This window comes from Brugia malayi, assembly GCF_000002995.4.
Source record: "Brugia malayi strain FR3 genome assembly, contig: Bm_v4_ChrX_scaffold_001, whole genome shotgun sequence".
Taxonomy (NCBI): domain Eukaryota; kingdom Metazoa; phylum Nematoda; class Chromadorea; order Rhabditida; family Onchocercidae; genus Brugia; species Brugia malayi.
In genome coordinates this window covers 10,316,607-10,331,932 of record NW_025062479.1, presented here as the reverse complement: position 1 = coordinate 10,331,932, position 15,326 = coordinate 10,316,607, and the positions used below count along the sequence as shown (strand labels likewise).

The 15,326-nt window shown below is 32.0% G+C and overlaps 2 protein-coding genes across 2 annotated transcripts; both read left to right on the top strand.

Annotated features, from left to right (window-relative positions):
* Nucleotides 1-901: 901 nt before the first annotated feature.
* Bm9345 (Ubiquitin family protein) lies at nt 902-11,399 on the top strand (the record flags this gene model as incomplete). Its single annotated transcript, XM_043074359.1, has 31 exons — nt 902-961; nt 1,069-1,238; nt 1,361-1,508; nt 1,668-1,889; nt 2,111-2,243; nt 2,487-2,528; nt 2,861-2,921; nt 3,199-3,322; nt 3,496-3,660; nt 3,768-3,879; nt 4,067-4,228; nt 4,299-4,466; nt 4,686-4,799; nt 5,173-5,375; nt 5,492-5,610; nt 5,833-5,896; nt 6,187-6,342; nt 6,625-6,702; nt 6,804-6,999; nt 7,136-7,230; nt 7,565-7,697; nt 8,157-8,291; nt 8,405-8,569; nt 8,838-9,026; nt 9,137-9,270; nt 9,391-9,532; nt 9,902-10,023; nt 10,131-10,235; nt 10,638-10,739; nt 10,961-11,065; nt 11,259-11,399. 31 exons carry the CDS (start codon nt 902-904, stop codon nt 11,397-11,399), a joined length of 4,065 nt encoding a protein of 1,354 aa, XP_042930293.1.
* Nucleotides 11,400-12,338: 939 nt separating this feature from the next.
* Bm7539 (TIP41-like family protein) lies at nt 12,339-14,145 on the top strand (the record flags this gene model as incomplete). The annotated part of the gene is made up of 7 exons (XM_001892725.1): nt 12,339-12,431; nt 12,509-12,616; nt 12,691-12,855; nt 13,116-13,235; nt 13,382-13,498; nt 13,735-13,914; nt 14,047-14,145. 7 exons carry the CDS (start codon nt 12,339-12,341, stop codon nt 14,143-14,145), a joined length of 882 nt encoding a protein of 293 aa, XP_001892760.1.
* Between the last annotated feature and the right edge of the window lie 1,181 nt (nt 14,146-15,326).

Sequence of the window (15,326 nt, the reverse complement as noted above, 5' to 3'; positions counted from 1 at the left end):
ACTACTGATCATGATAGTGAGGAAACCTAGAAAATACATAGAGGGATGGTGTTTGGGTCGATAACGTCAGTTAGATGGAAGTTAGGTGTAAAGTGTAAATGTTGATTTAGTTATGATGTGAATTTAATTTGCTGGTAGAAAGTCATACTTAATTAGTTAAACGGTTGCATGAAATCGTATGTGAAAAAGTATCCAAAGTAATTTTGATAAAAGTAGTACTGTACAATTGTGAAGTTAGAATTCAAACTTGTTAGCTGTGATAAATCATGAAAATATATATGATTTTCCTTGCTTGAATGATGGTTTTCTTGATATTGCACTCTAATGTTAATACAACTAAATAGCAAGATATAGAAATAAAGGAAGTAGACAGAAGTGAAAATAACAGCATATAAATTATGCAAATTTTAAAGGTATATTATTGATTGAAAATATGCAAATTTACAGTCATCAGATGGAGCTTGGAGTAAAGTTTTTTTTAGATTGATTTTTCCTAGAAATTGCTCAGAAGGTTTTCTATTTCACTTCTTGAGAGGTTGGTTTAGCTTCTGCATGCGTTATAATATTTCAAATGGGAGGGAATGAGGGATATGTCTTGGGACTTTGAAGACTATTGACTACTTTATCCAGGTTGATTGTTCTGTGGTACATCTGCTTCAAACTGATTGACATACATTATTTAAGTTGCATGGCAATTAGTATACCGTTTAACATTGGCTGGGAAGTTTCCCTAAATTTGTGGTGAATTTACAGTTGAAATTTCTTCTATTAATTTCTGTTCAAGTATAGTTTTAAAATACTCTGATTTTAAAAGAAAAAAGGAAGAAGACTTGCTTAAAAAATGGTAATCACTTCATTTCTATTGTTCTCTTCTTTCACAAAGCAAACTTGAATTTCAGTCATGAGAATCAGAGTGAAGACGTTGGATCGAAAAGATGAAGAACTCGACATTGCAGATGATGTAAGTTGCTGTTTATTCTTCAGCAAAGAGAAGTGGCCTAGGTATTTATTTATTTATTTTTTTTTTTTTTCGTTTTTTAAGTTGTGAATATCTTCACTGGATTTAAGGCAAGTCTCGGTACTTTGCGGAAAGTAATAGAGGAGAAGATGGGTATTTTGGAATCGAGACAACGGCTGATTTTTCAAGGACATCCACTTTTGAGCAATGATCGACTTCTGAAGGACTATGGTATTACAGACGGATTAACACTTCACATGGTGGAGCGTCCAGCCAACGCGTAACTTTTTTTTTGGCGTATTTTGAAAATGTCACTTTTGAAGATGAAGAAATTATACTGCAAATGTAACTTGTTGTATGTGCTTGTTGGGAGGGTAAAGTGATTGAATTTTTTTTTTGCAGTGGTCCTCCATCTGGACTGAATTCGCAGCTCTCTGATCTCGGACATGGTAGCAATGATGAGCACATTGAAAACGCGCGAGTTAATGTGATAAATGGTGAAATGGTTATCATACGCAATTCTGTATTTCAGGATGCAGGTAGCACAACGGTTAGTTTCTGTGGTGTACTAGTAATTTCCAAAATAATAATTTTGATCTAGGAAAATATGCTTGATCTTACCGCAAGATTGTTTCTAATTTTATGATTAATATAGTAATATCTAATTCTATATGTAATCTAATTTGGCTGTACAGTTGTTTGTTTGTAGGAGTTAGTAAGAGAGGCGCTTTCAAATGTGTTAGGTGCTGTCTTTGATCGCACTTCAGTTGATGTAGAAACTCAGGAAAACACACCGCGATCTGGTGATTTGACATTGCGAGTACATATTCGAGGTGCTAATGTACGTCATATGAATTCTGGAGCACTCAGTCGAATTAATTTCATCTCTGATGGATTAAGCCGCAGCGAGCGTACCTTACAACTTCTTGAGGTAAAAGTTTTTGTTATAGAAGAATCATGACAGAAGTGATCTATTCAGACGACAGATAACTGTTATCACTAGTAGACGTACATTTCTTAGTAACTAGATAATTGAGGTGGTACTAGTAATTTTGTCGAAAATTTTAAACCTGCATTGTATTAATGAAATGTTTGAAAATAAATGTTATTAAAAATTTTTTTAAATAAACAAAAAAAAAATTTTTTTTTCAGAAGGAGCCATTTTTATCGTTAATGGCTGAGGGTTATGAACGCGTTATGCCTCCCTTAAGAAATGATTTCGAACGTACAAAATTTGGTGAAACAGTTTTGGAATTAGAGGAAGTACTTCATATTCACCGTGCAGGCATTTATTATTTCAAGATTTTAAGATCGTAATTTCTCTTGTACCAGAAAATAAACATATTAGGTACCTGATAAACGAGTAGTCACCTTTACATTGAATTATTGCCTCAATATTGTTAAAAAATTGGATTTATATGGCTTGGTGTTTTGCGGTGGGCTATCCGACAATTTACTGCATAATTAACTCAATTACCTGGGGTTATTGTTAAAAACTGTTGTTTATCCATACTTAAATACTTTTCAGATTTGTCAATTAACTCTGATGATTCAGAATTAGATGATGAAGGTTTTTTTTTTTTTCTTTTTCTTTTTTTCTTTTTTTTTTTTCATTATTATAGAATGTTTGAAACAAAATTTCAAAAGCAAATGAATCAGCAAAATAGTTAACAACAATTTTAAATGGTATGATTTGGCAACCACTATTCTGAACTATTTTAAAGAATTAAAGAATCCTTGCATGATTTCACTCCGTTTGCAATTGCATATGCATTTCTACCATTGCCGTCCTGCACTGAGTGACCAGTATTTCTCATGATAGTGATATGTTGCAAAAACAACCATTTTTTGTGACAGTACAGCTCTCACTTCTCGTTGTTTTCCTGACTGCAGATTTTTTAGATGAAACTCAGACAACAAGTTCAACACCGGACAATAACCCACACCAACTTGTGGTTTTAAGGTTACTTTGATTAATAACTTGAGATTCCAAATACATTAGAACCTCTGTGTGATTTTTATAAGCAGTGTTTTGGCGGTACACAACATTTTCTGTTGAACCAACTTACTGAAACTGTTACGCTAGACTGTTTGTAATATCCATGTCTTATTCTAAATCTTAAGAACGTCCACAACATACATGATATTGCGTTGTTGATTTCTTTGGTGCTAAATGTCTTTTTTCTGTCTTAAGTTTGAATATCCATTGAATGTTTTTATGATTTCATTAAAGTTTTTAGAAATGCCACACCAAATGATTACACGGTATTACTTCGACGAATACTAGGAGTACAAAATCTGGCAAATTACCATCTAAAGCATTATCATGACATGATTGTTAAACGAAACAATATGCCAAATAACGTAAGTTTTATGCATCCTTGGTATGTGGAACCTTTTTTTGTTCCGTCAGCAGATATGAATGAAACCAGTTCTTAAGAAAATAGAAGTCTTTCTTTGCATTTTCGTAAGAGTTTATAAGTACTTTTGTTTTCGAAACATGTAAGCAGTGTTCTATTTCTCTGTATGTTTTTTAGCGTGCCAGATGTATCGCATTATGTTTTCAAGAAAATTTTCGACGTGTTCTGCACCGTCTTTCGCATGCCTACCATTCAATCTCCGATATCTTCATTAATTATTCGGATCCTGACGCGCCTTTGGAACCAAGCGCTATGGAACGCCATGAAGATCCAACAACTGAGGTAAAAGTACATCATGATCACATTCAAGCAAAACGTAGTTGTTAGTGAAATGTAACCAAAAGATGTAAGGATTAGTTCTTTAAGTTATCGAAAAAATTAAATTGCAGATTATCCTTACTTTGGTATTTGCTGCACAAAATGAGCAGAGTTCTCGAGACAGATCAGTATCTGAGGGAGGTCAACAGCCTGCTGATGGTAACATCAATATTCATCACATAGGTAACTGTTTTTTAATATGCTTCTAAATATAACATTATTTACATTGTGAACATCAAAAGATTTTTGTAGTTGCAGTAATTATTTTAAAAGAGAAAGCGGTTCTATGAATTGAAATAAAGAATGAAGCTCAGGCAGAAATTTTCTTTTGACTGATATAAGCTGACCGTTTACTTTTTATGCTGTGAAGTTCAAAATGCGAGTCAATCACGAGCTTTTCGTTTATCTCAGTCTATGAGAGGTAATCAATTACGATCATATCCAGTTTTAAATCCCACAATTCGAGCACCAACAATTATTACAGTTCCAGACATTACTGCTGGGGGAAATCGTATGCCATTCGTGTCTTCAGGTGAGTGAACTTTTTTTTTTTTTATTTGCCAGAATTGTAATGAGTAGAAGTTGAAAAATTGTTACTTCAGGTCCAGTTCATGTACAAAGTGCTCGATTACATGTAGCACCTAATGCACATTCTGGAGTGCGTATGGAAACCTCTGAAACATTCAATTTAAATGCCAATCAAACAGAACGAGAGAATCCTAATGGCCAGTCTGTTTCCTCTAATTCTGCAGGAAATCAAGCACAGTTTGGTTAGTAATTTTTATAATCGTAACAAAAATTCAATTACTTTCCTCTTTTGCTGTTTATACATCATTAGAAGAATTTCTGACTTAGTTTTCCTATAACTTTCTGTGTAGAGATTTTTGTTTTCTGTTCAACATATTTCAAAATTTACATGCTGAGATAGTAAGAGAGGCACATTTGATACCGTTGATCGTTTTTCCTTATCATAAGTTTTCTATATTCAGCCTTCTCTTCAAATATAGATGGAGCAATGAATACTGCTGTTCGTGGTGGTATCCAGAATTTCATCCGAAATATATTGCCAAATGCGTTGGGGAACATGACATCTGTGCAAACTGGTAAAAAGCATACATCATTATTAGTTGAGCATGAAAATGGCCGACACGATGAACTGTATTCGTCATATTTTTTCTTTTTGTCCACTTTATTTTTGGAAATCATTTTAGATTTTGAGAAGCTTAACTATTATTTCATTACTTTTTTTTAAAAATCATCAACGACGCAATTTAAATTAGTGATAACGAGTTAGTAGACGTTAATGACGTTTATTGATTATGTTTGATTTAACATTCACTGTACTGCGAAGTTATGAAATATTTCAGTGCTTTTTAATGGCGAGCAGTGCAGTTTGCAGAGAAACCATTTTTATAAAAAATGCAATTTTCATCATAGATTAGGATCTGTTTAAAATACTGGAATGTATTGTTGCAGCACTATCTAGTACTCAGACTGGTGCAAATGCTAGTCGTCGACGACATCCAGCGTTCAGTGTGCATAGTCATCAGCAGTCTGGGCAGTCAGGTCAGATGCAGCCTTCGGCACGTGCCTTCTTAGGCTCGTCAACTCCTGCATTCCATGGTCCGGGAATCGTTGGACAAGTGATCGTGCGTACAAATGGACCGGCAAATACCGAGGTGATTATGACATTTCTTATTTGATGTAGAACATTATTTTATTGAAAGGATTAAAACTGGTACGGTTTATCACCTTATAAAACAAATTTTTTATTTTTCTTTTCTTTACGACTCAGGCGGCTCGTCGTGCCCTTGATGCTGCAATGCAAGCTGCGACGGCTGCAGTGGGTGAAAACGGTGTGCATGTTCAGGTCAACGGATTGCCGCGAATTATACCGTCTGTAGGCAGAAATAGGTGATTTTTCAGAAATGTAATTTGGGGAATCCTGAACATTCCCGACTCGCTTCAGTGTGTATATTTTATGTACTTGTATATTTGGCAGCTATCTTATGTTAATCTTTTTTTGTTTAAGTTTTTTGTAACATAGTTTTTACTCGAAATTTGCACATATCTGATACTTTGCACCTATTATGGATTGCTTTATTAGTCTGAAATGAATTGTACTGTGCTTTTAAGAAGTAATATTATGTGGGCACGACGAACTTACACCAATCGAGGAGACAGAGAAGGAGGTTTAGAGGTGTGTGTATTTTACAGGCATTTTTCTTTTACAAAATCTTTAAATTTTCATATTGTAGCGAACCTCTGTTAGACTGCATTTAATATGTAGAATCCTTCTGATCCCTTGCCGAATTTTGCTGAGCACATTCATGCAAAAAAAAAAAAAATGCCTAATGTGAGCTTATAATAGGACTGAAGTGAGCTTGTTTCTTTTAAACTGTAATCTTTAAAGATTCATTAAAAAGTGAGGAAGGAATTGAAATTAATTGAATTATTTGAGGAATTTTTTTTTTTTTTTTGTTTTTATAGCATTCAAATGATATGTTTATTGGGCCTAATTATCCAAATGACTCAACAATTTATACGAATGACCCGCATTTGAACTGTCAAAGCAATTTATGTAATCCTCGAGCAAATATTCACAATTCGGCAGCCTATGAAACACTGATAAGTGATTTGTATCAGGTAATGTTCACAGTTAAGCCTTTTTTAGATTATATTTAAGCTACCAAGACCAATCTATGCTTTTGCCTCATCTTATAGTGCATAAATTTGCACTCCATTCAGAAATCAGTTTAGATATTATTTAGCTTTTTTTTTTTTTAAAGAGATCCTTGTTGATGACTAAATTTCGCGAACACAATCTTCTTGTCATTAGCCCTAAATAGAGAATTTCAAGATTTTTGCATCTCAAATGAAACATTTCAGTCTTAATGGAAAATGAGTAAATTATTTTTTCCATTCCAGGCAACATTAAGGTATAAAGAAAGTCTCGATCCCCAATCATCTGAATTTGCTGATGTAGAAGCACTAGTACGTCGTTGGGTTAGTTCTTACAGTGTCTTATTGTGCTATAGATTTCTATATTGCGTCAAAACTACATTCATAATTCAATATTGATTTTCATTCAACAACTTTTGTTGTAGGATCAAGTCAGAGGCATACAAGATTCTGATGCTCATGTTGCCGTTAATCAACGAGGGGAAGCTCTCTTTGAACGCCCAGAACATTTCAAAAACGTTCTTACATCAATGTTAAGACGAGCAGTTGCAAATTTAGCTGATGCAGATGTTGATATTGCTCGTCGTTTGAATGCTTCGCAGGGCGAATATGATGTTTCCAGTATGTTACTATAATTTTTTTTTCTTTTTTGAAATGTAAGAATACTTATTTTTTCAGCTAATGTTAAAAAACAATTCAACTCTTTTATAATAAATCTTATTTTTTAATGAAAGCTTAAAATTCCTTGCATTTACAGATTATGGTATGGTACCGGTAATTAGTACACCACTACATGGGTTCGAAGTTCCCGGCCCGCCAATAGGTTCAATTGAATTAGATTCTGTGGATATTGTAAGTGTTTTATGCTTTGTCAGTGTGAAGTAGGGTTTCTTTCGTTGCGGTTTGGACGAAGCGTTTAAGTAAGTGAACAAGATTACTCATTTTTTAATGTTCTCTTATTTAAGACATGTATAAGCTTCATTTTTTTTTTTTTTTTTTAAGTAAAATTGCTCTATTACAACTTTACTTGTTTTTGTTTAAAAAAAGCCTTCAAACATACCAGACACGTAAGAGGATCTGAAAGGTAAAATCTAAGCTTACCATCTCAAATTATGCTGTTCACTTTTATAGAAAATCGATGTTTTCTAGTAACACAATATTTAAGAAATCATACTGAATCTTGCAGGAGGCTTTTGATCCTTCGCAAGAAATGCAGATGAGAGATGATAACCTGGGGGAGGATTCAAACGCTAACCGTACTGATGCCACCCAAGAAAGTGTTTCGTCAGAAACTGAGGCATCTAATGCTGCTGGTGATGGTAATGTTTTTAAAAAAATATTGAGACGAAATAACAGTGCTATTTGGTATCCTCGCTAATAATTTGACAAATTTTATTTAAAAATAATCTCCTTTGCTAAAACTGCTAGCATTTAATTAATATACGGATAAGAGAAAAGAAATCTGAGCAAACTTTGATATTAACGTATCATTATTAGACTCTTAATTACTAATTCATTATCAAAACGAGTTTTTTCCATTTTCTGTTACAAATACTACGGACTAGGAACCTGTTAGTCTTGACATAGTGGTAAGTAACCTATGATGCTATCAGGTTTTATTGAGCCGATATGGAAAATTTGATATACTGGAAGCTTTTCTCATTTCTTATTGACCCATCGCATTGAAATGGTCAGCTTGGATATCTTGGAACCAGTTTGAAGTTTAGTCAAAGTTTTATCCATTTCTCATCGCATGCACAAGTCGTCCTTATTTTCAGGTAGTTCAACAGAAAATGATTTGAATATTATTGAAATGATAAGGACTTTATCAGATTTGATGCAATCAGGCCGTTCAACAACACTTGCGCAAGTGATGCGTGAGATAGGACAACCAGTTACACGCCTTGATACAGGTTCAGTTTGTTTTTCTGGAGTATTTTAACATCTTTTGCACATGTCCACAATTTCTTTTTGTCTCTTGCTTGTTGCTTGGATTAAAAACACTTGGTTTATCTCATTGTTACAGGCTTTGTAAATTTGGTTATGGTACTGGCATACGAAATATTGCAAATTCCTGAAGTTGTGCAAATATTGAATGGAAATTTCTCTTCTTTAAGCAAAAATCGACATCAAATGCGTCATTTTTTGATTCAGAATGTATTCAATGACAACTGCCGACCATCTGATGAAGGTTTTATTTGTTACTGCTTCATGTCATTGACGTTGGAAATACTGACTATATGTTGTCGGTGTTGCGATATGACCACTGAGAGTGTGTAGCTGTTTCATACTCCTCTATGTTGAACCTATCTTCGGCTAAGTATATAGGGATTATTCCAGTCAGTATATAACTCAGATATTTTCCTTATGCCTAATCTTATCTGCAGTTTTCAAAACAGTGGAGTCGATTTGTAGAATGAGTTCATTTTCTACTGTTGAAAAATGTTAGGATTTTATAGATCTTAAAAATGCTGCTGAACGTGTAGCGTTAGCAGAAGAGAAGTTGGATCGTTTTCTTGCATATAGTGATGTTCATCGTTACGCGGATGTTGATGGCGTTGGTCGAGTAGATCTAGTTGCCAGTGTTTTACGTTTGGAAAAGCGAATTGTAGAAGAATTCTTGCGCCATTTGATGCGTACCGATGATGGTAAATATTGACTTAATACTTTTACTGAATTTGGCAACTTTTTTTTCTACCTCGACGAGTTGCTTTTGTTCAAATTATGAAACAATGTCACGCTAACAATTTATCATTAGATCTAACGCCGGAAGAATACTCGAAAACCATTGTCGATATGTTCACAGCTTATGTTTATCGAGCTGTTCTGCTAACAAATTTGTCAATGAAGGGCCAGCCTTACGACTATGAGAACCTTCTGCTTCGTTTTATGGTTATTTCTCAAAATTTAAACTATCTGTACTTTAATGCAACTATCATTACTGTGAATCATGTTAATATTATCTTTATTGTTGTATTTCTTTATATCATTTTTAGTTTCGTAATTTTTCAGGAAACACCTACAAGAATCACCGAGCAACATCTGTCAGTTTCAATGGCACAGATGAGTATGTCTCATATAAGGCTTTTATTGCGTCGGGAAACTCCTTTCACTGTTCATGACATGATGGAAGATATTGTTCTTGCAAATGAAGGTATTACTTTTTTTTTTCTTTTTTTTTTTTTTTTTTTTGTTGTTCAATGCAGTGAGTACATTGGAAGTTCTTGGTTCATGATTTGAGCTTACTACTTGCCAGATTTGGTTGTGCATTAATATCATGAAAGAAATACATGGTGTTAACTAGTATAACTTTTCACTCCATCAGTCTATCAATTAAATCATCTAAAATTTGGATCGATTTACTGATAGGACAAGTGTCTGGACCAACATGAAACTTTTAAAAATATCTCCATTATGCTTCGGTATTCTTAACTCTGATATTGTAGTTTTCCGGTGGGATATCCAGCTGAATTCCTTCAGACATTATGATTTAAAAGATTGAAATTAATGCGCAAAAGTTTAGATGATCAAACAGCTGAATCGAGCAGTTTTACTATAAATGATCAAACAGCTGAATCGACCAGTTTTACTACAAACAGTGAAGTTGGGTGTGTATCATCGGATTCCTCTTTTAAATGCGATGAGGTTAGTTCAGTAGATTTTGAAATAAAAATTTAATTTAATATTTTAATAAGATTTAACTGTTTTCTCTCTAAACATTTTTCTAGATTATATAACATCATTATTTTTAGTCGGGTAAAGAAAAAGATGATAAAGATAAAAAATCGGATAATCCAAAGGTACAAGATGCGCAAGAGACTGTACCAGGTGGTAGCTGGATGTCTATTTTACCAAAGGTTTACCTTTCTTGAATAATCATTCTGGAATCATGGATTGAAGACTTTTCAAACATTAAACATCTGTTTATGATCTGTTAAAGGAACATTTAGACTAGGGGAGTAAGAGTGTAAGAATAGCGTCCTTAAAATTCTTTCCATGGTAGAAACAGACATGGAACTAGAGAAAGTAATACTGTAAATTAATTGAAATTTTTGACTAATTTTCATCATTTTCTTTTTTATAAGTTTTTAGCGTTATTTATTCATAATAATAATGAAAAAAGTTTTTAGCGTTATATATTCAATAAGCTATTGAGAAGTTTTAATCATTATTTTTGTTGAATGCTGTTTTGTAGGAGTGATGGATTGCGCAGCTATTAATTACTCCTGTTAAAGAAAAGTGAGCATCGATATTTTCAGGATTGGGTCTCCGTAATTCAAGATGATAAGAATCATTCAGTACCTAGAAATGTAAAAGCATTTAGTGATGCTTATTTAGGTGGTTCTTCAACAAAGAGAAAGGTTCATTACAAACAGTAATAATGTTTTTTTTTTTTTTTTTTTTTTTTTTTTTGCCAGGCTTTGTTTGATTCTCAACACTACTGGAATTCAGAGGGACAACTGATTTAATGTTTTCTGGTCTTATACAAATATTTGTGCTTAGGATCTTTAATTTTTAAAGTAACATTGTCAGAAGCTAGCCATATTGTAAAGTCAAGGTATCATCTGTAGTTTTATTTAAGGGAATGAAGGTAACTACAGAAGGCTCTTCGGATGGTATGGTGTCTTCTGCCGTCAAGAGATCTTTGGAGGAAGCTATGTCTAGTTCTGGTTTTACATCTGCAGATGTATGTCCTACAACATGTTTTTTTAAAAATCAATCAAATTCTTTTTGGAAGGAATCAGATTGCAGCTTTCTGCACAAGTATTAAACAAAACTTTATGTGAATGAGAATATGAATTTTATCAATCAAAATTTTGTAAAAACGGTTATGGAATTGTGTAAATAAGAGTGCCACTGATATACACTGAACATTTTAGGTTCCCACTTCGGCTGAAGCAGCAGATGTACTGCAGAATGAATTTGATGATTTGGTACGACAGCGAGTAGCAAACGATGAGAAATTCGAACCTGAGAAATATCCAGAATTGAATAAATTCCTGAAAAAAAAAGATTCCTAATCAGTGGAAATAACAGGGGAAAAGGAGGAGGCACTTATCACTATTTTATTTCCATGCAGTTTTGTCCAATACATTTTACTCGCCTGTAACAAATTCTTATCTATACTTTCTGTTTTGTGCACCTTAATTTAAATATTTATTTAGGAAATGGAAGAAATCTGTCGGTTTAGGTAATGAGAAAAATAAATAATTAAAGAAGCAAAAAAATTTTAAATTATAGGATATAGGAAAAGTGCATTCACCATCATCGGGCCTTTTTTAGTCTCGTTCTTTATGCTAAGCTCAAATTGCCATAATTGGCGATATTCTTATTGAGAAATATATGGATTACCTTTTTTTTCCAATACATATACTTTCGTGAAAAGAATGCCTCAGTCATGCGCATGAATATCACCATTTCTTTTGCTTAGTGGTCATGATAATGATTTTATGATGAAAAAAAAGATTTCACTTCTATGTGTGCACATCACGATTGAGAAACAGAAATAAATGAAGCAAATGTTACGATACAAAATTATCAAACAAAGATATAAAACAACCTGCTGATTTTCAGTGCATAGTCATTTCTTCATTTTCTTTTTTTTAAACAAATCATGTTCTCCTTAAATGTTTATTATGCATCGCTTAATTAAGCAAGCAAAATGAGAATAGAGAACGCCATTTCAACTTTTATCATTCATATCGTATTTTTTGAAGCAAGGTAATCCCTTCGATTAAATACATAGTTATAGGTCGAATGGTTTATGTATATATGATGAGTAATTTTCTAGAACATTCCAAAATTGTTCCGCGAATATGTAGTAAGTTTACATTTGTAATATTGGTCCAGAATACATGAGAATATTAAATTCTTATTTTGGATTATTCAGTGTCATTCAGTTGTGGTTGATCATCATTACGATAGGGTGGCATATAATACTTTTCTGAACTACTTGCATTATGAATGCAAACCAGGAACGACGAATCTACTTACGTGGTGGGTCAAATGTGGCTAATAAATTAATGAAAGCAATGGATGACACTATTGTTAAGGTTTGTTTCATTATCTGAATAATAAAAAAAAAGGAAAAAGATGCGCTTCTATTCATTGAATGTGATTTTGGGTGCAGGAGGAATTCGTTTTTGGTGATCTCAGTGTGACTGTTACTCGTGATCATATTCTTTCATCACAATGCTATCATCCCGAAGCAGTCAATAACTATTGTTCAAAATGTCAGGTTGTATTATTTATATTACTATTCATAGTAAAGAAATAATATTGAAAAAGAAAAATAACATTTTCATAGTTTAGGTTTGTGAATATACTCATATGCTAAAGCTACCACATTTACCGGATATGATATTTCCAAATAATTCGGTAATTATTGCATATCCGGATGAACCAGAGTTGCGAATAAGTTTTAATGCTTTTGATGCGTTAAAATTTGTCGACACCACTTCATATCCCGATGTGAAAGTAAAATAATTTCTGAAATATTAATTTTCTCCGTCAATTTACATTTCTATTAAAATTTCACCTCAGCATCCGAAATGATGTTGCGTATGATTTTAATGAAGTTTGATTAAACAACCAAATCATTCTGTTCTTATCCATTTAATCATCTTATTAATGAGTAGATTAAAATTAACAGTGTAAGCATATCACAAATACTGATGATGGAATTAACATAAAATACAACTTCCAATTTATAATGTACAATAATTTACTATTAAAAGATTGGACCAAGCGAGAAATGGGAGCAATCAATAAGTGATGTGAATCATTTGCAACGAAATAGTCAACCGTTTGATTGGACTTACACAAGTAATTACAAAGGGACCGTGGAAGGTTATATGGTATTATCCCTTCCATGTTTTTGATCACTTCTCCATCTTTCATCTTAACTGGTCAAAAAGAAAAATTCCTAACATGTTTTTTAAGTTGATTTAAGAAATTTGATGTTGTTTTAATATTTTAAAAAAAATTCACAAGTTCGTTTTAGGCAGTACCAACCAAAGAAACGTTTTCGATAGAAAAGCTGAAACGTCGTGATCCGATTAGTTTTTATTCACAGCTGATACTCTATGAAGATGAATTAGCTGATAATGGATCATCAAAGGTGTGTTAACTGAAGATTTACTTTTTTCTTTAAAATGAAAATATATTATTATTCAATTTTATCTCTTTAAGAAAGAATCGGGAATAGAAATTATAATGAAATTTTCTGTTCAGCATTTTAGTCTGAATTTTTGACATTATCTAAAAAATTGACATAAGTACATTTTTGTTTGTCGTATATTAATTTTGTATTTTAAACAAATACTAGCAGTACTTTTTAAACATTGTATCTTCCAGATGAGCATACGTTTGAGAGCCATGCCAACCTGCTTATTTCTTCTCTGTCGTTTTTATCTTCGAATCGATCATGTTTTGGTTCGCATCTGTGATACAAGACTTTATAAGGACCTTGATTCAGACACATTTTTGAGAAAATGGACACATCGTGAACTTAAATGGGCCAATTCATCACCAGTGGTATTTTTTCCTAAATGAAATAATTTGGAAAAAAGATGGAATTTTTGAGGCTGAGGGGTTTTGATTTATTCCGTTATAATTAATCTTTTGGTTTTCTTCATCGAATTTTAGTATTACATCTTAATCTTCTAGGTACGAAACAATATATTAAATCCAGATTTTATTTATAATTATTTGCCAATCGTGGAAGAAGAAATGACAAAACTAATCCCACTACGACATTATACCTGATTAGTGTGCCTTTTTTTTCTTGTTTTATTTTCTAATATCATTTATTCTAATTGGTTCAACTGTAGTCATGCAGCAAAAAGTTGTAATGTGTATTTGCACATTAATATTTTTCAGCATATCCATGTTTTGCTCGAAATTGATAATTTATTTTATAGGTTTTTAATATTATTCAGATGATTTTCTTTTTTTATTAGACTGTAGATTTAAATAAGCAAATATTCAAATGAAGATACTAATTTTGAAACACATAAAAGGAAAAAAAAGCCGTGAAACTAATTAAATTTATAGGTCTCTAGGAAGGTAGTCTTTTTTAATTTCATACATCTATTTTTGCAGTTTATAGAAATTTTCTATATTTTACAGTTTTGATATCTCTTTATGTAATATATCTTTATATCTTTTCCAACTAATATTTCAATATTTACAGTAATATAATTCTTATACTTTGCTATGTTTGAAATTTATGAGTAAATCTTCACTGTCAAATGTGACATTTGAGTCGCTTTTTATAAAAAGTTACTTATATTCACGTAATATTTCAATTAATCATAAACGAATTAATAAACAATCTCTTCTAGTTTCCAAATAATTAAGCATAACGAATGATAAATACAATGTTGTATTAATGAATATTTAAGTACTAAATTTTCTTTCTATTCCAGAATTTTCACTTCCAATTTCAAGTTTATAATAGCAGTAGAAATATGTAACGAATAATTTCCATGTATTGCTTTGAGCTCCACCAAATATTGTTGAGAATTTTACGGAGTATGATGTAATTAATTAAATCTTTGAATATATATGAAAAAATAAAAGAAAAAATTTCGAATTAATGAAAATTTATATTAGTTGAAAAGAAATTTAGAAATAAAAATAAGAAGCCTTTTAAATTATTTCTGTTTTTAAATTCATATGCTATTATAGAAAGAAACGAAAAATGAATTCTTTCATATTATAAATAGGTACAGCAGCACATTATCATTAATTTTATTAAAAAATGAGCAATCATTATAAAATGTGGATTTAACAATTATACTATATTCGGATATATATCGAACTGTACATACATAATATGAGAAATGTAAATATAAAAACGATCAATAACTTATTTCATTTATATGTCAAATTTAAAGTTCTTTAAAATTTATTCTTCTTACATCCAAATTAATGCAAAAAACGAA